The sequence below is a fragment of the Mustelus asterias genome, chromosome 5 (assembly GCF_964213995.1).
Source record: "Mustelus asterias chromosome 5, sMusAst1.hap1.1, whole genome shotgun sequence".
Taxonomy (NCBI): Eukaryota; Metazoa; Chordata; class Chondrichthyes; order Carcharhiniformes; family Triakidae; genus Mustelus; species Mustelus asterias.
The window spans coordinates 98,162,346-98,189,641 of NC_135805.1; the positions used below are offsets into that span (position 1 = coordinate 98,162,346).

A 27,296-nucleotide genomic window follows, 5' to 3' on the forward strand; every position below is an offset into this window, starting at 1 on the left:
AGGTGGAGAGAGAGAACGCCACTGTCTGGAAGACCGTTTTACTAGCACTACAGTCTAAAGACCTTCCAGTCACCCGCTGGCGAGGTCCTACCGGAGGCACTACACTCCATTAGGTCCCTCCTATGCACGGCAACCAATGCCACCCCCCACGAACGGATGTTCGTGTTCCCCAGGAAGTCTTCCTCAGGGACTTCACTACTGTCGTGGCTGGCATACCCGGGTCCTGTCCTGCTTCAGAAGCATGCCGGCACCCGTAAGTCTGACCCCCTTGTCGAGAGGGTACAACTCCTCCACGCCAACCCCCAGTACGCCTACGTGCTGTACCCCGACAGGCGGGAGGACACAGTATCTATCCGTGGCCTAGCGCCCGCAGGTGACTCAGGGACCTCTATAGCCCCCAACCCCTCACCCCCAACCCCCGACTTTGTCCCTACCATGTCAGAACCACCACTCACTCCTCTCGCCCCCGTGTACAGCTCGCCTGAGCCCCAGGAGTCGTCACCACGCACCCGATGGGCGGACGAGACCACGGATGACAGCTACGTTCCGGCGCTCAAAACGACACCGCGACCTGAAACCAAGTCGGAACCGGTACTACGGAGATTGCAGCGGAAGAGCAAGCCCCCAGACAGACTAAATCTGTAAATATTGTAAATATTGTTCACTCTGCCTCACCCCCGACGGACTCTTTTTTTAAACAGGGGGTGAATGTGGTAAACCACGTTATCTGTTATCTGTAGTGGTTAACCACCGTAGTTAGTATTTCTCAGTACCTGTATATGTGGCACATCCCTGTCGGTTCCGCCCAAGTCTCCTCCCCCTGGTCCAGGTATAAAGGCGGTGGCTCCTCCCCCTTGCCTTCAGTTCAGACCAGATCACTGACAGGGATGGCTCCAAGTTCTTGCTAATAAAAGCCTATTTGTCTTGCTCACAACTAGTCTTGACTCGATTGATAGTGCATCAGGAGCTTTTTTTTTTAGCTGACTATTTCCATCTGAATCTGATGGCATCATCTCCTTATGATGCAGCAGTGTCACAGATTTGTGACTTCTGGCAGGGGCCACCCTATTGTAGGTTGGCAAAAGTTGAAGCACTTCAGACTAAGATTGTAGCTGCATCCAATTCAAGGCTTTGCAGTAAAACACAAGTATGAATCCAAGTCCAACCTGATCAGATATAAGCTGCATTGTAAACTCATGGCACAACAATACTGCCTCCATTCAGTAAAAAGGCCTGTCCGAGCATGAACATCATTAAATATACAAATAATGATGAAATAATACAACATCCTCTACTGGTGTATCAGTACATACATTCAGCAACTACAAATCTCAACCAGCAAGTTCTTAACACAGAACTATCTTCAGTGCCGCTGACATAGGATAAGTTGATGGCGAGTACTGACAAGGCAATCTTGATAAGCAAATGATAACCTTACATGATGTGGTCAGACAGGACATTATTGCTCCTGTAACAATGTTGACATTAGGGCACACACACCCCCACCACAAAAACCACATTGGTGTGGAGCTTACTTGCAGAACGCTGATCTACCATAAAGCACTGCAGGGCGGATGAATGAGGCCTGAGTGGGACTTCTGCCTTCACTGGGGAGAAGGCCCTGCCATCTGGAGCTGATCAGATTGGCTCCATCAATCCCAGCAGCACCAGGAAGGTGCCAGTGGCAGCTGCTGAGATGACAGGAGAAGATCAAAACCCATGGATCCCTGGAGCAGGTATGAATGGGGTCTTGGGCAGGAAGGTTTGGGCAGGTTAGGGAGTGAGGTGGGGAAACATAGAGAATTGAGGAGGAGGAGGTCATTCGGCCCTTGAGTCTGCTCGGCCATTCAATATGATCATGGCTGATCCTCCATTCACTCGCTCTCTCCTGATGCTTCTAGTGTCTAGAAACCTATCTATTTCCTTCTTAAATATATTTAGTCACTTGGCCTCCACAGTCTTCTGTGATAGACAATTCTACAGGTTCAGCACTCTCCGGGTGAAAAGAATTTTCCTCATTTCAGTCCATAATGGCCAACCCCTTATCCTAAGACTGTGCCACCTTGTTCTAGAACCGCACCCCCCCCCCCCCCCAACCCACTCCCCCAACTTCCTCCACCCAACCAGGGGAACATCATCCCTGCATCCAGTCTGTCCAGCCCTGTCAGAATTTTATATGCCTCAATGAGATCCTCTCTCATTCTTCTAAATTCCAGTGAATACAGACCTATTAAACCTAAATTCTCCTCATACAACTATCCAACCATCCCAGGAATTAGTCTGGGGAACCTTTGTTGCACTTCTTCTCTGACAAGTATGTTCTTTCTTAAATAAGGAAACCAAAACTGTACACAATGCTCCAGGGATGGTCTCACCAAGGCCCTTTCTCTTGTACTCAAATTCTTTCGCACTGAAGACCAACATACAATTTACTTTCCTAACTGCTTGCTGCACATGCATGCTTGCTTTCAGTGACTTGTATACGAGGACATGGATGTCTCTTTTTATATCAACATTTTCCAACCTATCACCATTTAAATAATACTCTGTCATTCTGCTTTTCTTACCGAAGTGGATAACTTAACACTTATCCACATTATACTGCATCTGTCATGTATCTGCCCCTCACTCAACTTGTCTAATTCACCTTAAAACCTGTTAACATCTATTATTTAACACTGCAATGAAGTTACTGTGAAAATCCCCTTGTCGTCACATTCCGGCGCCTGCTCAGGTACCACTGAGGGAGAATTTAGCATAGCCAATGCACCTAACCAGCGCATCTTTTGGGCTGGGGGAGACACCACCCACATTCCCACCTAGTTTTGTGTCATCAGTAAACTTGGAAATATTACTTTTTGTTCCCTTATCCAGATCATTGCCATATATTGTGAATAGCTGAGGTCCAAGTAATGAACCCTATGGTACTCCAATAGTCATCGCCTGACTCTCCAAAAAAGACTCATTTATTTCTACTCTGTCTGCTAACCAATTCTCAATCCATGCCAATATATTACCCCCCAATCCCCACGTGCTTTAATTTTAATCCCTCTTACGTGGGACTTAATCAAAAGCTTTCTGAAAATTTGAATACACCACACCCGCTGGTTCTTCCTTATCTATTATTCACATTAAGTCTTGATAAAACTCCAATAGGCTTGGGAAACATGATTTCCCTTTTATAAATCTATGTTGACTTTGTGTAATCCTGTTGATATTTTCTAAGTGTCCTGTTATCGCATCCTTTATAATGGACTGTGGCACTTTCCCATCTGCTGATGTTGCGCTAACTGGTCTATAATTCCCTGTTTTGTCCTTCCTTTCTTTTTAAAATAGTTTAGAATATTTTCCACCCTCTAATCTGCTGAGATTGTTCCAGAATCCACAGAAGTTTGGAAGATGGCAACCAACACATCCGTCATTTCCATGGGCACCTCTTTTAGCACCCTGGGATGTAGATTATCAAGGCCCGGGGATTTTTGCCTTTCAGTCCCAATAATTTCTCCAGTGCTATCTTTTAATAATATTAATTTCCTTCAGTTCCTCTTTCTCACTAGACACTTGATTTCCTAGTATTTCTGGGAAGTTTTTTGTGTCTTCTTCCATGAAGACAGAATTAAAATATTTGTTTAATTGCTCTGCTATTTCCCGGTTCTCCATTATAAATTCTCCTGTTTCAGAATGTAAGGGACCTACATTTGTCTTCACTGATCTTTTTCTTTTTATATACTTATAGAAGGTTTTACTGACCACTTTATGTTCCTTGCAAGTTTACTCTCATACTCTATTTTACCCCTCTTTATCAATCTCTTGGGCCCCCTTTGCTGATTTCTAAACTGCTCTCAATCCTTGAACTTGCTCCTTTTGTTCCAATGTAGGATCCTCATTTCAGATTGTACTACTTCACTTTCCATCCTAATGAAGAATTTTATTATGTTGTGGCCACTCTTCCCAAAAGGACCCTGTACAACAAGATTATTAATTAATCCCTTCTCATTGCACAATACCAAATCTAGGATAACTTGTTTTCTAGTTGGTCCCTTGATGTACTAGTCTGAAAAACATATCTCATGCACACTCCAAGAATTCATCCACCATAGTAGTATTGCTAATTTGGTTTGTCCAATCTAACTGTAGACCAAAATCACCCATGATTATTCTACTACCTTTGCTACATGCATCTCTAATTTCCTGACATATATCTCTAATTTCCTGGTGAGGAAGGGGGAATCTAAGGGTGGCTGCCCTATGATCAACAAAAGGCAGTCCCTGAAGAGCGAAAACCCCTGCCCAACCCCCTTCCTTCCTGCCCTTGGAGCATGTGATTAAAAAAAACAGGCTTCCCACTCCCACCTGGCTACCAACGTCAAACATTTTATGGTGTGGGCAGCATCATTATCAGGGTCAATTGGATTGATAATATGTTTAATTGACCCTTGGTTAGTCACTTAAATATAGTGGGCATGCTACGAACATATGAACAAATGAATTAGGAGCAGGAGTAGGCCACTCAGCCCCTCAAGCCTGCTCAGCCATTAAATAAGATCATGGCAGATCTGCTTGTAACTTCAGCCCCACATTCTTGCCTATCCCAACAAGCTTTCAGCACACCCTCGCACCCCCCCCCCCCCCGTCCTTGTTAATCAAGAATCTATCCAGCCCTGCCTTTAAGATATTCAAAGACTCTTCCATTGCTTTTTTGAGGAAGAGAGTTGAGCTACTCACAACCCTCTGAGAGAACCAAATTCTCCAATAAATGTATTAAATGAGCGATCCCATATTTTTAAACTGTGACCCCCAGCTCCAGATTTTCTGACAAGAGGAAGCATTCTCTCCACATCCACCCTGTTAATACCCCTCAGGATCTCAAATGTTTCGATCAAGTCACCTCTTACTCTTTTAAGCTCCAGTAGATAAAAACCTAACCTCTCAAACCTTCCATAAGGCAACATGTCCTTTCCTAGAATTAGTCTAGTAAACCTTCTTTGAGCTGCTTCTAATGCATTTACATATTTTTAAAAATAAGGAGACCAATACTGTACACAGTACTCCAGGTGTGGTCTCACCAATGCCCGTACAACTGAAGCATAACCTTCCTGCTTTCATAATAAATTCCTTTCACAATAAACAATAACATTAGCTTTCCTAATTACTTGCTGTATCTGAATATCAACCTTTTTTGATACATGCACTAGGACACCAGATCCCTCGGAGCTATTCAATCTCTCACCCTTTAGATAATAAGCATCTTTATTATTTTTCCTGCCAAAATGTACAATTTCACATTTGCCCACATTATATTGTTTTTGCCTGCTCACTTAATCTATCCATGTCCTTTTGCAATCTCCTTATCTCCTCTTCACAATTTACTTTCCTATCTATCCGTAAATTTACCAACAAAGCTTCAGTCCTTTCATCCAAGTTATTTATATAAATTGTAAAACATTGAGGCCCCAGCATTGATCCCTGCGGTACACAATTTGTAACATCCTGTCAACTAGAAAAAGATCCATTTATGCCAACTCTCTGCTTCCTGTTAGTGAGCCAATTTTCAATCCATGCCAGTATATTACCTCTATACTATGAGCTTCTATTTTACTCAATAACCTTTGATGTGGCACCTTATCAAATGCCTTTGGAAATCTAAATAAAGTACATCCACTGATTCCCTTTCATCCACAACACATGTGATTCCTTCAAATAACTCTTATAAATTGGTTAAACATAGTTTCCCTCTCACAAAACTATGTTGACTCTGCTTGATTGCCTTCAATTTTTCCAAATGCCCTGCAATACATTTTTGATAATGGCTTCTGGCATTTCCTCATGACAGATGTTAGGCTAACTTGCCTATAGTTTCCTGCTTTCTGTTTCCCTTTTTGAATACTGGAGTTACACTTGCTATATTCCAATGTAATGGAACCTTCCCCAAATCTAGAGAATTTTGGAAAATTCAAATCAATGCATCAACTCTCTCAGTAGCCATTTTTTTCAAGACCTTAGGGTGAAGTCCATCTGGATCAGAGGATTTGTCAGCCCATGCACCCAACTATTTGCTCAATACCACTTCGCTGGTGACTGTAATTTTCCTGAATTCCTCCCTCCCTTCCATTTCCTGATTTACAGCTATTTCTGGGATGTTATTGGTATCTTCTACCGTGAAGACAGGTGCAAAATACCTGTTTAATTCATTCGCTATAGCCCTACTTTCCATTACCAATTCACTAGATACACTATCTATAGGGCTAATGTTTTTTTAAACTCTTTTCGTATTTAAATTTATTAAACTTATTTATTGTCAACCTTTATATTACTGTCTACCTTTTTCTTGCACTCTATTTTTTCTTTCTTATCAACCTTTTTGTCATTCTTTGATGTTCTTTATATTCTTTCCAATCTTCTGACCTGCCACGCGTCTCTGCACAAATGTATGCTTTTTCTTTAAGTTTAATCCTGTCTTTAACGTTTTTTAGTTAACCACAGATGAAAGGCCTTTCCCTTCCAATTTTCCTTTATCATTTGAATGTGTCTATTCTGAATATTCTGAAATATCCCTTTAGATGCCTGCCACTGAACATCTGTTGAAAGCATATTTGCCAGATCATATCATTTGGCGCTGCCTTTTTAAAGTTTAAAATTCAATCATATTATGATCACTGCTACCTAGGGGTGCCTTTATAATGAGGTTATTAATTAATCCTATCTCACTGCACTATATTAGACCGTATAGCCTGCCCTCTGGTTGTCTCTAGAACATTCTATTCAAATAAACTATCCTGAAAACATTCTATGAACTCCTCATCTACACTACCTTTGCCCATCTGATTTTTCCAATCGATATGCAGATTAAAATCCCCCATGATTATCACAGTACTTTTCTGATAAGCTCCCATTATCTCTTCTTTTATTCTCTGACCGACTATGTAAGGGGCCTGTACACCACTCCCACAAGTGAGTGAATCAAGGCAATGACCTCTATAATAGAACATCAGCACCAGGGCTACGGCCTCTTTAGGTTTCCCAACCTAATAGATATTTTCTAAGCTTCAAGACTTTGGTCATGTAAAGCCAAATTCTCTAAGAATATAGAGGTTTCTTTAGACCCCAGATGTTTTGTCAATCACTTCATTTATCCTATTTGAAGCAAAAGCACAAAGCTAAAATTAGCTATGTATTTTATGAAACTATGATAATTGTTCAAACATTAGGGTGTGCTACCTTATTTAACACCTAATATGGCAGGAAAATTATAGTTGAGGGTGTGCAGGCAAGAATTACCTCCTCACTCAACATGTTGGGAAGTGATAGATTTAATCAGAAACTGTACTCCTGAGATGATATCTAATTTCCATACGGGCACAGATGGAAGCTATTTGCCCCATCATTGTCACTACACAGCCCTCAGAAAGAACTATGAGGGAGAAGAGAGTGTATGCGAGGAGTGGGAGAAAAGAGAATACATGTGAGTTATGGGGGGAAGAAAGAGTGTGTGCGAGGGGTGGGGAGAAGAGAAAGTGTGTGTGAGTTGTGATTGGGGGAAGGGAGTGTGTGCAAGGGGTGGGATTTGGCTTTCAGACCCTGTGGGAGAGGGAGCAATAATGAAGGTGAGCACAGGACCCCATGAATTGTAAACCAACCTCTGCTTTTAAATGATCTTCACAAAATGAAAAGAGCCTGGCCGATTAGAGTTCTTAGCTCTGAGTTCTTGCTTCATCATGTCAAGTGAAGATGTTGGCTCAAGCTCTGGAAAGAAACTTGTGGGTTGTGGGTACAGTTCACTATTTCCTCTAGCTGGCAAAATCCTGCAACTCCAAACTTTGACTGAGAAAGACAGCTGTGTGCTTGTTGGCACGAAGAAGTGTAAACAGTAATACTACAACAGGCCAGCTAAACCATTTCAAGCAATGCACCTAGTTGATGAAACAGCCTGATCTGAATACTTAAGAGTGCTGGCCTATGGACAAGTGTGCTAAAGTTCCATTGTATATATTTTTCATGAAAGCTGCAATGGTCAGATTGTATATGCCTTTTTGTGAGGAGAAGGGGTAATGCAACGTGCTCATATATTGTATATATATTTTGTCTGTATCATGACCATGCTTTTGCATTTGATTCTCCACTTCCTTTCTCTCCCTCTCCTGGGTGTGCTTGAATGTTGGGCTACAGACTGGTTGATCTTAGCATTGATTCATACAACTTGTGTAAGTTTTGACATGTTTTAGTTAATAAGATGATGATACCCCTTTTAACAATGCAAGGCTTTGACTACTCTCTGAGGAACTGACAGAGAGGGTGAAAGAAGTGGAACTTGAAAAATAGAGACATCTGGGTGACTTAATGAATATTGAAAGATTTTGATGAGTCTGATAAAATTTATCCAGACAAATGGTTTACTAAGTTCAGATACCAAAGACTGCAATTATGCATGAAGAATTAGGGAGTTAGTTGAAATATTAGATGGAACCTTTAGTTGTCGAACAGATTCCTGGGAGAGGCTGTCAAAATGGATATCGTAAACAAATTCAAGGGTCAATTAGCTGTATTTTAGAGGGGGAAGATTATGAAGGATTTGTTAAGAAGGTGGGGTATTAATAAAGAAGTGAATGAGCTCCCTCAACAACATTGTATATTATTAGAAAATTTCCAGAAACTAGTCACTTGGCCACATTCTCAATTAAGCAGTTGCAAGTATCAGGTGGGAGCTTGAAAGAGGAGGAAGGAAACACTTACCAAGCACTGGGACTTATTCACACCAGTAGTTGGGAGGTGAGGAATAATCGTAGCATCGTAATTAATATCTGTACAGTTTTTTGTTTTGCACCAAAGTGAAATATAGTCTGTGACCCAAGTTGAAGTATTTAAATTGAATTGGAAACTAAATCAATTTCCTCATAGACATGGTAGTCATGCCATGAAGAACAATAATAGAATAATTGGTTCAGGATTGTTCACACCAATCTCCTGCGTTTAAAAATAATACTAGAAATGTACAGTTGGAGGCACTATTTGATAAGTTTTACCCTTTCAATTTCATGATTTGACTAATTGCTGACTTATTGGTTTTCTAATAAAATTTTAATATTAAAATTGAAATACTTTGGAATCTAAATTCTGAGTACTGTTCACTGGGTAAATCAGCAGCACCTCTCTGATGTGCCAGGAGGAATTTTGGACCACTGGATGTTTTACCAGATTTTTTTGTACATTTTCCCCTAATGCATATGTTTGCACTTCAAAATGTTGCTGTGTATCATTTTCTTAGCATGTTACATTTTTGGTATATTTGTATAGAACTTTTACTGTACACTTTAGCCTATATTTTACGACCTTGCTTGGGCGAGGCTCGTAAAATCCTGCCCGAGGCCAATGGAGAATTCCGTTCTGTGAGCGATGCCTGCCCCGATTCCAGGGCGGTCGTGATGGTAAAATTTCAGCCTTTGTGTTTTCAATGTATAATTGTTTTAATGTAGAAATGTTTTAAAGTTTATTTATTACTATCACAAGTAGCTTACATGAACACTGCAATGAAATTACTGTGAAAATTCCCTAGTCGCCACACTTAGGCGCCTGTTCGTGTACACTGAGGGAAGATTTGGCATGGCCAATGCACCTAACCAACACATCTTTCAGACTGTGGGAGGAAACTGGAGCACCCAGAAGAAACCCATTCTGACACAGGGAAAATGTGCAGAATCCGCACAGACAGTGACCCAAGCTGGGAATCGAACCCGGGTCCCTGGCGTTGTGCTAACCACTGTGCCACAATGCCACCCCTAAATGTTGATAATTTGTGAAGCATTTAATTTTTTGTCATATGAATGAGACTTTAGGACATTTCTCTCATTTAAATTGCATGATTTAATAAAAAGGAAATGAGGGTAACTAATGTATTGTAAGCACCTCAGGAACAGTTACACATGCTGTGCAGTCTATGCTAAATAAGCATCACAGTAATCTTGTGGAAGATTGACAGAAACCCAAAAGAATTGGTGAATATGGCCAATTTTGTCATTCTGTTGACCATCCACTGAAGTTACGACGTGGGGGTTGGGGGGGGGGGGGGAGGGGGGGCGCAGAAATCTGGAGAACTCCATTGAAATTCTGCCATCTACTGTCAGAATGTATTTAGTTATGTAAATATCTGCAATAAAAACACGTAGAAACAAATCATCCTGGTTAGTAACAGTACTATTTATGACTTATGATTTCTACCAACATTTTAAATTAACTCTGTCCATAGGTAATTTCGATGTGGAGATGCCGGCGTTGGACTGGGGTAAGCACAGTAAGAAGTCTCACAACACCAGGTTAAAGTCCAACAGGTTTATTTGGTAGCAAATACCATAAGCTTTCGGAGCAATGCTCCTTCGTCAGATGGAGTGGTCTCTGTTCTCAAACAGGGCACAGACACAGAAATCAAATTACAGAATACTGATTAGAATGCAAATCTCTACAGCCAGCCAGGTCTTAAATGCACAGACAATGTGGGTGGAGGGAGCATTCAACACAGGTTAAAGAGATGTGTATTGTCTCCAGACAGTACAGCTTGTGAAATTGTGCAAGTCCAGGAGTCAAGCTGTGGGGGTTACTGATAATGTGACATAAATCCAACATCCCGGTTTAGACCGTCCTCATGTGTGCGGAACTTGGCTATCAGTTTCTGCTCAGTGACTCTGCGCTGTCGTGTGTCGTGAAGGCCGCCTTGGAGAACGCTTACCTGAAGATCCAAGGCTGAATGCCCGTGACTGCTGAAGTGCTCCCCCACAGGAAGAGAACAGTCTTGCCTGGTGATTGTCGAGCGGTGTTCATTCATCCGTTGTCGTAGCGTCTGCATGGTTTCCCCAATGTACCATGCCTCGGGACATCCTTTCTTGCAGTAATTTCGACAGATAGATCCTTTTCTCTTATGAACTAAAACCTGTAACGTTGTGAACAGACGAATGTATCATTGGTTTAATAATGGTTCTTTTACCGAGATATTTTTCAGCACAGTACTGCATGTGATGGTCACTATGTGCTCCTGGCATCTTCAATAGAAAGAATACACCATGCTATCTGATAGGTAGAACCATATGTAAGACGCTTTGATGTAGGAGCAGAAGTGGGCCATTTAGCCCATCGAGTCTGCTCTGCCATTCAATGAGATCATAACTGCTCTGATATGATCATCTTCAGCTCCACTTTTCCACCTTATCCCCATAACCCTTGATTCCCTTACTGATGAAAAACCAGTCTATCTCAGCCTTGAACATACTTAACAATCCACAGATTCACTACCCTCTTGGAGAAGAAATTCCTCCTCATCTCTGTCTTAAGTGGGCAGCCCCCTACTCTGAGATTAGACCCTCCGGTTCTACACACTCCCACAAGAGGAAACAATTTCTCAGAATCTATCCTGTCAAGCCTCTTGAGAATCCTACATGTCTCAATAAGGTCACTTCTCATTCTTCCTATTTTTATGTTGTGATGGTACTGTGCCTTTAAGAAATGTATTTTAATCATGTTTCTTTGCAGGATATTTTAGCAGTCCTGGGATTTTATCAGCACCATGTTTGCAGCCAGTATCCTTTATTGTTACTAAAGCAGTATAATTGACATCATGTTTGTTTTGATCTGAACTAATGCAATGTTCTGTGGTTTTAATGTTCCCCTGGGATTACAGAATAGAGCTTGATTGGGAGTGATTTACAGGGCATGTCATATGACTGGGGATAACTATGCTTCACAGAGAAGCCAGGTTTTTCAGAAGTTGCTTGGAGCTGAGAGAAACAGCTTTTTCCCCTCTCTGAAGTCTGGAGACTGGAAGTTGCAAGAGACTGGGAAATGGCTAGAATTCAATTACAAATGAAATAGCTTGAACGTGAAAAGGAAATGAAACAGTTTGAATTATGATTAAAAGCAGAGGAGAAAGAGTAGCAAAAGCAAAAAAGAGGGAGGCAATTGCAGAAGAACAATAAGTAAAATAATTGAAATTGCTTGAATTACAGGCAATAGGAAAAAAAAGGGAAAGAATAGCCCTGGAAGAACAAAAAGGAAAAGAGAGAGAGAGCAAAGGGAGAAAGAAAAATAATTTGAACTTCGGAAGCTGGAAATGATAAGTGCATGTCAACCTAAAAGCCCGGAGGTAAAAGCAATAGTTGAGAGTGGTGAAGAGGACAGTGAGGAAGAGCAAACATGTTGTAGTCAAAGGCCTGGTGGGGATCTGTTTAAATATGTGCAAGCATTGCCAAGGTTTTATGAGAAGGATGTAGAAGTCTTTCTCCTTTCATTTGAGAAAGTAGCAGCTTGTCTATTTCTTTGTCCATAACAAGCTTAAATTGTGCCATGTTGTGATTGTTATCACTAAAATGCTCCCTCACCACCACCTCAACCACCTGTCCAGCTTCATTCCACAGAATCAGGTCTAGCAAAGCTCCCTCCCTTGTTTGACCCTCCACATATTGATTTAAAAAGTTCTTCCGTACACTTTTTAAAAAATCTACTCCATCCAAGCTCTTAACACTACGTATATCATAGAATCCCTACAGTGCAGAAGGAGGCCATTCGGCCCATCAAGTCTGCACTGACCACAATCCCACACAGGCCCTACCCCCACATATTTTACCCGCTAATCCCTCTAACCTACGCATCTCAGGACTCTAAGGGGCAATTTTTAACCTGGCCAATCAACCTAACCCGCACATCTTTGGACTGTGGGAGGAAACAGGAGCACCCGGAGGAAACCCACGCAGACACGAGGTCTGTTTCAGCACATATGCTCTTTAAGAGCTCATGGCCATATCTACCTAGACAGCTTTCACTCTTTCTTTAAATATGCCTTTTCCCCTTTCATCTTTCAATTTATTGTTTTTACTTTTCTTCTGGAAGTTCCCTTTCCCAGAATATATAAACCTTTCATGTTATTTGTATGGCTAGCTAATGTTGGAATCATCTAGTATAATAACCCTATTGTTATTGTTTTTACACACCTCCACAAACTGAGCACATATTTGCTCCTCAATATCTCTCTGACAATCTGTGGGTCTATAATAAACACCTAACAATGTGGCTGCTATTTTTTAAATTCCTAAGCTCTACTCACAAAGCTTCATTTGATGCCCCCTCCAAGATATCATCTCTCTTTAATGTAGTAACTGACTCTTTAACTAATAATACAATACCTACTCCCCGTCTCGCCTGAAGATTCTATATCCTGGAATGTTGAGTTGCCAATCATGTCCTTCCTTCAACCATATCTCTGTGATGGCTACGATATCACACGTCCACACTTCAATAATGTCAATTGTTGCCCTCAACTCATCCGTTTTACCTGCAACACTCCTGGCGTTAAAGTAGAGTCCATCCAGCCTGGCCTTACTCCCTTGAAACTTAACTCACTGCACTCCCTCTGACTTGTATGTTTTGCTCTATGATTCCGTGCCCTTATTCTGCTAACATTCGATGTCCCTTCCCAACTCCTCCCAATAGCACTTGTAAAACATCCTGCAAAGATGTTAGTCCCATTCTGGTTCAGATAAAATAAACTGTCAATTTGAAAGGAACAGATTACTCAGGGATAATCAGCATGATTTTGTTAGAGTATCAAGGAGGCTTGATAACATTAGCGCAGTGGATGTTATCTACATGGATTTTGGTAAAGCATGTGACAAGGTCCCACATGGCAGACTGGACAGAAAAGTAAAAGCACATGAGATTCAGGAGAATGTATCAAACTGGATCCAAAATTGGTTCATCGACAGGGAACAAAGGATGATGGTTAATGGATGTTTTTGTGAATGGAAAATGATTCCGTGCCCTTATTCTGCTAACATTCGATGACCAGTGGACTCAGTGTTGGATCCCTTGCTGTTTGTGGTATATATTAATGATTTAGACTTAAATGTTGGAGGCATGATTAGAAAATTTGCTACTGGAAGTCCCCCTTGAAGGTGGGGTGGCAGGACAGGTGGATTAATGCTTTCCTTTATTGGACAAGGTATAGAATACAAAAGCAGGGATGTAATGCTGGAATTGTATAAAATGCAGGTTAGATCACAGCTGCAATTTTGTGTACAGTTCTGATAACCACATTATAGGAAGGATGTAATTGCTCTGGAGATTGTAATGAAATATCATATTTTTCAACATTTTCCCAATACCACTGTGGTGTACTGTGAAATTGGCTTGTGTGTGTGAATGGGTGTGACTAATTTAATTATATTGAAACTGTTAGACTGCAAGATTAAAACATCAAAAGTGGTTAGGTGTTAAGGCAAATATCTTGAAATGGACAGACTAAGATGGGATACCAGTGAGTAGCATGAATGGAAATTTGCATTCGGAAGATAAGGGGAATGCCTTGAAGTTTAACTATTGTATTTCAAAAGGAAAATATACCATTGACAAAGATTGTAAATCAGTAAAAGAAAATATTAAGTTTATTCATACCAAAAGGTAATAGCCATACAAATAACATGAAAGGTTTATATATTCTGGGAAAGGGAACTTCCAGAAGAAAAGTAAAAACAATAAATTGAAAGATGAAAGGGGAAAAGGCATATTTAAAGAAAGAGTGAAAGCTGTCTAGGTAGATATGGCCATGAGCTCTTAAAGAGCATATGTGCTGAAACAGACCTGTGAAGAAAGCATCTTGCAATCAGCCTCACAGAAGATGAGTGATATGTCTGCAAGGCTGAAGTTAGAAATAGGAAGGGAGCGGTCACGTTGTTAGGAGTTTACTATAGGCCCCCAAATAGTAATAGAAATGTGGAGGAAGAAATTGCTAAGCAGATTATGGATAGGTGTGGAGGTCACAGGGTAGTTGTCATGGGGGACTTTAACTTTCCAAATATTGATTGGAACCTTTGTAGGTCGAATAGTTCGGATGGGGCAGTTTTTGTGCAGTGTGTGCAGGAGGGTTTCCTGACACAATATGTGGATAGGCCGACAAGAGGTGGGGCCACATTGGATTTGGTACTGGGAAATGAACCGGGCCAAATGTTAGATTTGGTTGTGGGAGAGCACTTTGGAGATAGTGACCACAATTCGGTGTCTTTAGTTATTGCAATGGAGAGGGATAGGGCTGTACGGCAGGGCAAGGTTTATATTTGGGGGAGAGGTAATTATGATGCGATTAGGCAAGAATTAGGGGGCATAAGATGGGAACAGAAACTGTCAGGGAAAGGCATTAATGAAAAGTGGAACTTTTTCAAGGAACAAATACTGGATGTCCTTGATAGGTATGTCCCTGTCAGGCAGGGAGGAAATGGCCGAGTGAGGGAACCATGGTTCACAAAAGAGGTGGAATGTCTTGTAAAAAGGAAGAGGGAAGCTTATGTAGGGATGAGGAAACAAGGTTCAGATGGCTCGATTGAGGGTTACAAGTTAGCAAGGAATGAGCTGAAAAAGGTGCTTAGGAGAGCTAGGAGGGGGCATGTGAAGTCCTTGGCGGGTCGGATCAAGGAAAACCCCAAGGCTTTTTACTCTTATGTGAGGAATAAAAGAATGACCAGGGTGAGGTTAGGGCCGGTCAAGGACAGTAGTGGGAACTTGTGTATGGAGTCAGTAGAGATAGGCGAGGTGATGAATGAATACTTTTCTTCAGTGTTCACCAAGGAGAGGGGCCATGTTTTTGAGGAAGAGAAGGTGTTACAGGCTAATAGGCTGGAGGAAATAGATGTTCAGAGGGAGGATGTCCTGGCAGTTTTGAATAAACTGAAGGTCGATAAGTCCCCTGGGCCTGATGAAATGTATCCTAGGATTCTTTGGGAGGCAAGGGATGAGATTGCAGAGCCTTTGCTTTGATCTTTGGGTCCTCACTGTCCACGGGGATGGTGCCAGAGGACTGGAGAGTGGCGAATGTGGTTCCTCTGTTTAAGAAAGGGAATAGAAATGACCCTGGTAATTATAGACCGGTTAGCCTTACTTTGGTGGTTGGTAAATTGATGGAAAAGGTCCTTAGGGATGGGATTTACGACCATTTAGAAAGATGCGGATTAATCCGGGATAGTCAACACGGATTCGTGAAGGGCAAGTCGTGCCCCACAAATTTGATTGAATTTTTTGAGGAGGTAACTAAGTGTGTTGATGAAGGTAGGGCAGTTGATGTCATATACATGGATTTTAGTAAGGCGTTTGATAAGGTCCCCCATGGTCGGCTTATGATGAAAGTAAGGAGGTGTGGGATAGAGGGAAAGTTGGCCGATTGGATAGGTAACTGGCTATCTGATCGAAGACAGAGGGTGGTGGTGGATGGAAAATTTTCGGACTGGAGGCAGGTTGCTAGCGGAGTGCCACAGGGATCAGTGCTTGGTCCTCTGCTCTTTGTGATTTTTATTAATGACTTAGAGGAGGGGGCTGAAGGGTGGATCAGTAAATTTGCTGATGACACCAAGATTGGTGGAGTAGTGGATGAGGTGGAGGGCTGTTGTAGGCTGCAAAGAGACATAGATAGGATGCAAAGCTGGACTGTAAAATGGCAAATGGAGTTTAACCCTGATAAATGTGAGGTGATTCATTTTGGTAGGACTAATTTAAATGTGGATTACAGGATCAAAGGTAGGGTTCTGAAGACTGTGGAGGAACAGAGAGATCTTGGGGTCCATATCCACAGATCTCTAAAGGTTGCCACTCAAGTGGATAGAGCTGTGAAGAAGGCCTATAGTGTGTTAGCTTTTATTAACAGGGGGTTGGAGTTTAAGAGCCGTGGGGTTATGCTGCAACTGTACAGGACCTTGGTGAGACCACATTTGGAATATTGTGTGCAGTTCTCGTCACCTCACTATAAGAAGGATGTGGGAGCGCTGGAAAGAGTGTAAAGGAGATTTACCAGGATGCTGCCTGGTTTGGAGGGTAGGTCTTATGAGGAAAGGTTGAGGGAGCTAGGGCTGTTCTCTCTGGAGTGGAGGAGGTTGAGGGGAGACTTAATAGAGGTATATAAAATGATGAAGGGGATAGATAGAGTGAACGTTCAAAGACTATTTCCTCGGGTGGATGGAGCTATTACAAGGGGGCATAACTATAGGGTCCATGGTGGGAGATATAGGAAGCATGTCCAAGGTAGGTTCTTTACTCAGAGAGTGGTTGGGGTGTGGAATGGACTGCCTGCAGTGATAGTGGAGTCAGACACTTTAGGAACATTTAAGCGGTTATTGGATAGGCACATGGAGCACACCAGGATGATAGGGAGTGGGAAAGCTTGATCTTGGTTTCAGATAAAGCTCGGCACAACATCGTGGGCCGAAGGGCCTGTTCTGTGCTGTACTGTTCTATGTTCTATGTTTAAGGTTTTGATACAAGTTTTGGTTTTTCAGTACTGAATGAGAGGGAGAAGCCTGAGAAACATTTCCCCTGTAGCAACAGTGGATGTTGGAATGTTTATAGAGAAAACCTATGAGGACTGTTGCTTAAAAGGGGTGCTTAGCTCCGAGTTTAATTGAGCAGAAATCGTTTTAGAAATGTTTAAAGAACGCTGTTAGTGTGTAAATGCAAACTTGTGTGTTTAAGTTTTTTAAAATAAATGTTTAAACTTACAATTTAAAATTTCTACAATTGGCTTGAAATGTTTGCTCGTAGCTTCAGTGAAAGCTTCGCATAATAAAATACAAACTGCTGGAACACTATTGTACCTTTAAGAAAGGTATTTTTAATCATGTTCTCTGCAGTTATAAGCAGGCACTGAGTGGTATGGTGGTACAGTGGTTAGCATTGCTGCCTCACAGCACCAGGGACCTGGGTTCAATTCCGGCTTCGGTCACTGCCTGTGTGGAATCTGCACGCTCTCCTCATGTCTGCGTGTGTTTCCTCCAGATGCTCTGGTTTCCCCCTACATTCGGAAAGACATAATGGTTAGGTGCATTGGGCCATGCTAAACTCTCCCTCAGTGTACCTGAACAGGTGCTGGAGTGTGGCGACTAGGGGATTTTCACAGTACTTTCATTGCAGTGTTGATGTAAACTGACTTATGACACTAATAAATAAATTAAACTTTAAAAAAGCTGTCTGCTTAGAAGTCCTTTTATTGTTGTTTAAATGGGTTTTGTTTATTGAAGTATTGTGGGAAGATTGAGTCAAAATCAGATGGTCACTCCACAGTGGAATCCAAGGATTCACTTTCAGTTTTGGTTAGAAGGTGTTTTTACTTCAGGCTGAATGTAGTGTTCTGTCTCTCTCTCTCTCTCTGGCAGTTCTGACTTCAAGCTTGTCTGTGTGTGTGTCAAGAAAGCTGCAGAATCCAACCAAAGGAATAAGTTCCAGCATCACGTGAGCATTCTTGTTTTCTGTGCTAAACCTGTGGCAAGTTTTTGTTTATGGTGTTTGTTTGGTTGGAACAGTATTTAGCTGTTAAGGTTTATACAATATCATGGTTGTTTTCTTTTCTTGTTTGTAATTGGTAAAAGTTATTGCTAATTTTCCTTACTCGATGTTAACTATATTCTTAAATAAACTTTGTTTGATATTGGGTCATGTGAATCATACCTGCAAAACTTATGATAAAAGCAAAATACCGTGGATGCCGGAATCTGAAACAAAAATAGAAAATGCTGGAAAATGCTGTTTTAATTTAGGTGTACAAGATAATGAGGGACCTTGATTGAGCAGACAGGAAAAATCTGTGTCCCCTAGAGGAGAGGTAAATTACCGGGGTCACAGATTTAAGGTGAGAAATGAATTAAAGGGGACATGAGGAAAAACTTCTTCACCCAGTGATTGGTGGGTGTTTGGAATTTGCTGCCTGGTTTGTGGTGGAGGTAGAAACCCTCAACTCATTTACAAGGTACCTGTATCTGCACCTGATCTGCTGTGAACTGCAAAGCTACAGATCTAGTGCCAGATGGTGGGATTAGAGTGGGAAACCAGTTTTGCGTTTTTTATTTTTGGCTTTCACAGATACAATGGACTGAATGAACTCTTTGTGCTATAACATTTCTATGATCTGTGGTTCTAAGATCCTGATTGTTGATGCAATAGGTACCACACTATTCATGTAATAATAGAACACTGAACATTCTCACTATTGATGCAATAGGATTCTGACTATTAGTGGAACATAATCATGACTGTTAATGCATTATGGAGCTGATTTTGATGCAAACTAATCCTGATTATTGAAGAAATAGACTTTCTACAAAAATCAAATGCTTACCTTTTACAGGTTTTTTGTGTGCAGCAGTTGAGCCAGAAACAGCAGTCCATTGGGCCACACCTACCAATAGGGGACCTTACCGCTATTGGAAATCATCTGAGCATCACGGCAGCCTCGGATATCACGATCCCACAATGTCATCCCACAACTGGAAATTGAGTCTGAACTAACAGATTGGGAAGACTTGGTTTACTAAAATAGAGAGTGTTATAGATAGACAGTGTTTACTGTAATAGCGGGACAGTGAGTATTATAGATGGACGGTGTTTGCTGTAATAGGAAGACAATAAGTATTATGGATAGACGGTGTTTATTGTAATGGGGGACAGTGAGTATTATAGATGGACGATGTTTACTGTAATAGGGGGACAGTGAGTATTACAGACGGACAGTGTTTACTGTAATGGGGACAGTATTATAGATGGAGAGTGTTTACTGTAATAGCGGGACAGTAAGTATTAGAAACGGATAGTGTTTACTATAATAGGGGGACAGTGAGTATTACAGACGGACAGTGTTTACTATAATAGGGGGACAGTGAGTATTACAGACGTACAGTGTTTACTATAATAGTGGGACAGTGAGTATCTATCTACCTGCAGTGTTCTGGATGTTGCCGGATGACTGCAGGCTGAGCTAAACAGGCAGGGATGCCGAGGCGAGTGGGGCACTGGGACAGCACCACCAGTTCCAGTCGGGGAAATGAAATGAATCTCGGACAGGAAAATACGCCAGAAGGCTCCAAGTATGCATTAGTGAAACGGATCAGATATGATGACTACCTGCAATCGGAAGAGGTAAATATTTGTATCTTTGTGAAAGGCCAGTCTTCTGGAGATGTGTCAGTAAAGTACTTAACTCTCCGGTGGAACTGAGCACCTCTGAGTGGGGAGAGAGGGATGAAATATTCATCGGTTCTTCCTCAATTATCTGGATATTAGGTCGATTTTTTCCCCAAACGTAACATTGGAAATAGTATTTAATAATTCGGTTTAGTTCCTGTGATGCCTGTGCTAAAATCTCGTGTAACATGGTGCAAAACCTGACTTGCTGAGGTAGTGCTGCACTGTTCCAATTGAACGTGTAAACAAGACCGGTTGCACCGCAGCGTGCTGTGCAAGCAGTGCTGGACCAATCTGTTAGCAATGCAGACTGGCACTCCACAGCTGGCACATCTGTGGTAGAGTGATCCCGAGAAATAACTGTCCACTGTTAAATAAGCCACTTTCCTGATCAAAAAGGATAAATGGCAACTTCTCAAGCTGGCAGCTGTCAGCTCAGACTGGCAAAATAGGAATTCATTTCCCCTCCCCTTCTCCTACCACCCCCTCCATGAACATTTATGTTATTGTATCTCCCAGCTCTTTTTGAGCCCCTCCAAAACTTCTGCCTGTTGCCCAGCTCACACCAAATCCTGTTGACACAGCTCAGCCCCGTGTTCACTGGCCCTACCCTGGTCCCAGTCTGGTGACACTTGGATTTCGGAATCTTTATCCTTGTTTTCACATCTCTCCATAACCTCAACCTCCCTATGTCTGTAAACCTCTCCAGCCTGACCACTCCCTGAGATCTCTGCACCCCTCCCTATTTCTGGTATCTTATACATCCCAGATCTCCATTGCCCCATTGGACAGCTGTGCATTAATTTTCTCAGCCCCAAACCCTGGAATTCTCTCCCTAAATCTCTCCATGTTTCGACCTCTCCCTTCCTTAAGGCAAGGTTTGGTTGTGGAGTGCCTGAAGAAACTGACCATTGCTTGTGAAGTGCATGATGAGTCCATTTGTTATAAGTGCCTGAAACTGGCAATGAACAGCAAATTTGCATATGCCTCTATCTACATGGGGGAGTCTTAGGCATCCGTTTTAATCCTGCAAACCCAGTGCAATGCCACCAGATTTCACAACCTTACACTTTGCTGCTCTGTGACTAAAAGTGATAGTGTGAATAATCAATTGATACTTTTAAAAATATGTCCGGAAGTTGAGACTTCCTTTTTGGTGTAGAAGCTGAGACCCAGTACATTACACAATGACATATAACGTCAATTCCTGTTATCCTTTCACCCTTTCATCAACACTGTGCTGTTCCAAGTGTTTTCTGCTCTTGAGGATAAGTCAAAAATACCATTACGTCAGCTGAATTACTGAGCTCAATTGCTGTGCTGTTTTGGACGGAAGATGTTGATAACAAATCTACAAAGAGAGTATCATTTTATTGATTATATTATTTCACTGCCTTGGATGCATGGAATTGACCCATCTTGCTGCCAATATTGAGTAAATAATACTTTGCATTTTTCTCTATTTTTGATTCTTATCTAATAATTCCACATTTCCCTTTCCTAAGGGCTGACCAAAGCCAGCTGTGGATTAGTAGACTGTTCCACACATGTTAAAATGCCTGGCTATCAAGTGATAGTGAGTAATTTGGCCTTGAAAATGAGGGAAAGAGTGAGGGTGATGGCTGTTCACAACTCAATCAAATTTTGTCCACTGTTGGTGCATCGGTGTACTTACTTCCAGGTGTAGTCCACAGATATGGAGGACAATTAGAGCTCACTTCACTCCAGCAGCCGTGCTCGGATAAGCTTAGTACAAATTGGGACTGAACCTAGTCTGCCTGACCTAAGCTCTAAAATACAGTTAATCTTCACACGGAGTCATTGATTGAATATCCCTTACAACAATAGGACTGTTCCAGTTGTTTCAAAGATAATCGCAGCAATAATGACAATAATGAAATCTGTCTTCTTTAGGGTAAAGTAACAAGAAACTTAACCATGTGCAACAAATTATGCTTTGCAATTGGTGGTGCACCATATATGATGGTTAGAAGCACAATAGGATTCTTCCTGCAAATCTATCTACTGGATGTTGTACAGGTGGGTATATTTAACAGATGCTGCCTAAAATAGTTGTTAGAAATAAACTTACGTTATTCCTTTTGAGAACTGTTGCATTCTGTTACTTCTATGTTCATTGTGTTTAATTGTAGGCATGTGGTGGTCATTAACTAGAGATTCATTGTTTCCTCTATAAATAGATATTGGCCAGGGTTTTCTCATATATCGGCAAAGGCTGATGTTGGCTGGGAAAAGCAGCTTCCCAACCATTAGCCTGGGACTTAGAAAAAAAAAATCAAGGGATAGGTCCCACGATATATCACTGGCAGGGTGGTCTCAGATTCGCTTGCCCTACCAGCAACTTGGAAACTTGAGTTTGTAAGATGCCATTTTTAAAGGCCACCACAGTGCGCAAGCCAGTTAACATTGGCTGTGCCAGAGTAGTGCTGGGTAGTGCTAGGGTAGTCCCTGGGTAGTGCTAGGGTAGTCCCTGGGTAGTGCCAGGGTTGTCAGGGCAATGCTAGAGTGTTGCCCAAGCAGTGCCCAGGTACTACCGGGCATGTGCCTTTCCCTACTGAGCACTCCTCTGAGCTCTCCTGGAGGTCTGCTTGCCAGGTGCACACCTTTGGAGACCAGTCATGCTTCATGTTGTTCTGCCATCATGGATGGATTTTCTGAAGGTGGGGGGATGATTCCAGCATATGGACCTGATGATGACATGCTAATGTATTTAAATGAGGTTCGCAACATTGAACATTGGGAAACATGCCCTGTCATTGACAAGGGGAGAAGAAAATTGTTTCTTGTGTTCACGCCGATGTAAAACATAAATTTGCACTTCTCACGATATTTTCTGCTCCTGTCGTCAAACCCGCCTGACACGAATGGCAATGGAAAATCCTGACCTTTGGCTTAAACAGTTGATGGTGGGTTTAGGAGGTGATTATTTCTAATCTCAACTGTGTAAATACATTCTTACAATAGTGTGTAAACATTGGCTTAGTTATATCCTTCAGCTTAGTGCTTTCTGCACTATGATACCCACTGTTGGTGAAAAAGGTTGCTGGCAATCACAGTTCAAAAGTTTAGTGAGAGTATTCACTCACTGTTCCTGAATTGGTAGTGTGACATAAATTGACAAATTTACATAAAGTTACATTCTATGTAAAACTGTAGTTACAAAATCGTGGTTCTAATGTTCAAATGGATTGAAAAATGTATGCTTTACAAATTTTGTACTGCACCATTTAGCCCAATGACTGTTTGTCATCATTTTAGAAAGGAAACATTTATTGAGCCAAATAGCAATTCAACTAGTGATTCTGATTCAATTAAAATAAGCACAACTCCTTATTAGAAATAAAACTTATACAACACTGATGCTTCTATTACCATTAAAATAGAGGAAAAATGAACAGTTTCCATACCCAATACCCATATGAGAAGTGCTGCAGTATATCTATAGCAAAAAACAGATATTTTACTCCATGATAGCAAAGCATAGTAAGACATTGAAGCATGGAAGTTGTATGAGGTACAGCAGTCGCAATCAGTAGTATAAAATCAATAAGAAAATATTCAATTCAATTCATGGTCATGTTATGTTAAACATGAATATTAAATTGAAGGCCTGTTTGAGCAGTAATTCACCATAAAGATTTATTGTATTATTTGTAATACAGTGGAGTACAGTTTACTTTATTTGTGTCTGCACTTTGTATTCAACAAACAACATGGTGGCACAGTGGTTAGCACTGCTGCAGTATATCTATAGCAAAAAACAGATATTTTACTCCATGATAGCAAAGCATAGTAAGACATTGAAGTATGGAAGTTATATGAGGTACAGCAGTCGCAATCAGTAGTATAAAATCAATAAGAAAATATTCAATTCAATTCATGGTCATGTTATGTTAAACATGAATATTAAATTGAAGGCCAGGGTCTGGGGTTCATTTTCAGCCTCAGTGATTGTCTGTGTGGAGTTTGCATGTTCTCCCCATGCCTGTGTGGGTTTCCTCCGGGTGCTCCAGTTTCCTCCCACACTCCAAAGATGTACGGGTTAGGTTGATTGGCCATGCTAAATTGCCCCTTAGTGTCAGGGGGATCAGCAGGGTAAATACGGGGGTATTATGGGGATAGGGCCTGAGTGGGATTGCTGTTGGTGCAAACTCAATGGGCCAAATGGTCTCCTCCTGCACTGTAGGGATTCTATGATTCTATGAACTTCTTGCACCATATTACTGCAGTGTTTTCTCAGGTTATTTACTCATATGACCACTAGAGTTACATGGCAACAATCCACCATGATTCAAGTGAAACTTTTTCCATCGCCTCAAAGAAAAACATTTAAGGGATGGGTTCACAAATCTACATTCCTGACTCAATGCTTTGTTCACTGTCCACGCACCTAAATTCCCAATATACTTTCCAGAAGGGGGAAGCTCTGCATTAAGAGTGAAAATTCATGAACTTAACCTTTTGGTTTCCTATTGGATGTCTCCTCCATGGTACAGCATGATATTTGAATTTGTGTACTGGGGAATTTCAGATGTAAAACCATGCACTAGCAGCGCAGTGGGCCGGGAGACTCAAGCAGAGATTGTTTAGCACTCTGCTGGGCACTACAGCCTCCGCAAGTCTCCGGCTGCTGGATTTCTGGTGCCATCAGCTCCATACCAGAAATCAGTGCGGAGCTGCATAAATTATTTAAATGTTCATTTCCCTATTATTAGCGGGTTGAGGACTGAAGTCTCCGGGTTCGCTACCGTCTCCCCCCCGCCAGGAGTGTTGCACTCCAGCGGGGTTTACAACAGCTCTCCACTTTGTGGGGAGCTAGCGGCTTGACCCCGCTGGAGTGAAGGGGGGGGGGGGGTCATGGCGCCCCCCCCCCAGGAGGTCGGGGTAAGGAGGGTTCGGTGAGCCCGGCAACAATGAAAAAAAACTGAAGCTGTGATAGTTGCAGAGAACATAATTGAAAAAAACATTTCTTGAAGGTACACTATCATAACAGGTTGAAGGAAACAATGTCCCAATGTCAGATTATTCCCCATGTAATTCTTTCTTGCGCATTTTCTCTCAGTCTGTGATTGACATGCTGCATTCCCTGAGGTTCAACTGCTAGGTGGGAAAGTGAAACAACATCAAACCTCGCTATGTGAAAGCACTTTTGCAGCTCTGTAGGAATTCTACACATAACACACTGTACTATTGTTCTGGGATTGTATCTCACTTCAAGCACCAGTTCCCAGTAAGATTGTTGAAATCTGGAAGAGATTAATTAGTAAAAATTCTAAATGCTATAAAGTTTAATCAGGGGACAGAAATTAAACAATCCGTTTCACTTACCTTAGATACTTACCTCCTCCTTGGCCAGCCAATTTCAATGGACATTTAAACTTACCTGGTATGCAGCAGCTAGTGCGGTAAAAAGGGGGCATGACCTCCTTCAGTTTGTCTCTCCTGCACTTTAATGCTGCATTCCTGGCCTGAGTCTGAAGGTTGGGTGAGACAGCCACGGAAGAAATTTCATCTAAGTAATTGGGCTCAGAAAGACAATCCAATGCTGACTGCCAATCCAAGAATGTTACGGCTCAATAATACAAAAGAAGCCTTTGCCACTGTCCAGATTATGTGGCCACAAATGCAGGGTCAGCATAACCTATATACAAAACTGGATACTGGTGCAGGTGTAAACATGCTTCCACTTCCCACGCTGAAATGTATGTACATACAGAAGTGGGAAGTGATGATTCAACCAACCACTAGCAATCTTACCCCATTCAATGACTCAGATATTTTATTAGATTTGGCCAGAGGTTGTGGGCGTCAATGGCTGAACCAACATTTATTGCCCATCCCTAATTGGCCTTGAACAGAGTGGCTTGCTTGGTCATTTCAGAGGACATTTAAGAGTCAACCACATTGCTGTGGCTCTGGAGTCACATGTCGGCCAGACAAGTAAGGACAACAGATTTCCTTTCCTAAAGGAAATCAGTGAACCAGATGAGTTTTTATGACAATCGACAATCGTTTCATGGTCATCATTAGACTTTTTACTTCCAGAATTTTATTGAATTTAAATTTCACCATCTGCCACAGGAGGATTCAAGCCCGGGTCTCTAGTGACAGTACCACTATGCCACTGCCACCACCACTATCTTCCATCCCTGGGATCCGTTGCACTCAAGTATTGCTACAAAACATTACCCTGGTCAGCCCTGATACTTTACATTGAAGATGGAACAGTTCCCTGTAGTCGCAGCTGTTATGGTGTGTAAGGACCTGCCCTAGCTCACTACTCTTGGTATTGTTGTAGGGAAAAATCCCTTACCAGCACAGAATAGAAGCCGAGTCGCAAATCAAGGTTCAAAGCGTGTCTTTATTGTACAATTTACTAGGATCCTAGGGAGACCCCCGTAGCCAGCTCAGAAACAGTGGCTTGGCCACGTTGATCTCAATTGGATTACATCAGCCCTGGATCTTTATAGGGCTCCAAATTTGAGCGGGAACATTTGATTATGCATCTTTTTACAATATGTATAAAGTGGTCTGTCAGGTCAGGAAGTTCTCTGGGAGGCTTGTCAATTTGCATTTGTATGGTGTGTGTTCGTGTTAATGGGATTACTTGGTCCTGCCCCGGTGTCTAAATGCGTTTCCCATTATCATCTCTATGTGTCCCCTTATTTGAATTTGATCCTATTGTCCCGTGTCTGTGTTTCCTGCTTGTGAGATTGAGTGTTAATGTTATCCTGTCTTGTTGGATGTCTGGAGTACTTCATTCTAACCTTTTATTCTTATATCTTGGTTTATCAGATTTTTATGTCTGCCTTGGCCGAATTAGTAATGTTTCAGTGATAGCTTGGTTTTGATAACCCACTCTATGGCTCGTTTCATAGGGGTCTTGATCGTCCTTGACCAGTTTAAAATGCAGCTACAGGCTGTTGCTAGGCAGATTAGGGATCTCCCGCAGTTTCTGAAATTCGTGAGTCTCTCAGCTGTACAGGGGGGGACCCGATCGAATATCCATCCGGGGGTGCCCCTCTGCATTGTTGGCCCGTTATGAGTGGTGCCAATTAGTCCAATATGTAAATATGTTTGACGATGTAAAATATGGTTTTCTGTAAGATTTTCTCCTTCAGTCCCTCCTCTCGTCCAGGGGGTGCCATTCATGGCTGACCCCCCATGGACGACCTTCAGAGGAACAGTGATTTGTACAGCTGTTGTCCTTGCCGTTGTTCCTCCTCTTCTGGGTCGTTGTTAAGTTCTTGCATCTGGATACTGGCAGTGGGTAGCATTCTTGATGTAATATTTGCACATATCACTTTAAT

At 41.8% G+C, this 27,296-nt stretch overlaps 1 protein-coding gene across 1 annotated transcript in view; it reads left to right on the top strand.

Annotated features, from left to right (window-relative positions):
- Positions 1-27,296, top strand: part of LOC144494003 (sodium-dependent lysophosphatidylcholine symporter 1-like) — a 149,244-nt gene that overhangs the window by 16,223 nt on the left and 105,725 nt on the right. Inside the window, exons 5-6 of the mRNA XM_078213577.1 lie at positions 11,988-12,048; positions 21,887-22,005. Of these exons, the coding sequence (XP_078069703.1) occupies positions 11,988-12,048; positions 21,887-22,005 (180 nt within the window). The remainder of the gene's footprint in view (positions 1-11,987; positions 12,049-21,886; positions 22,006-27,296) is intronic.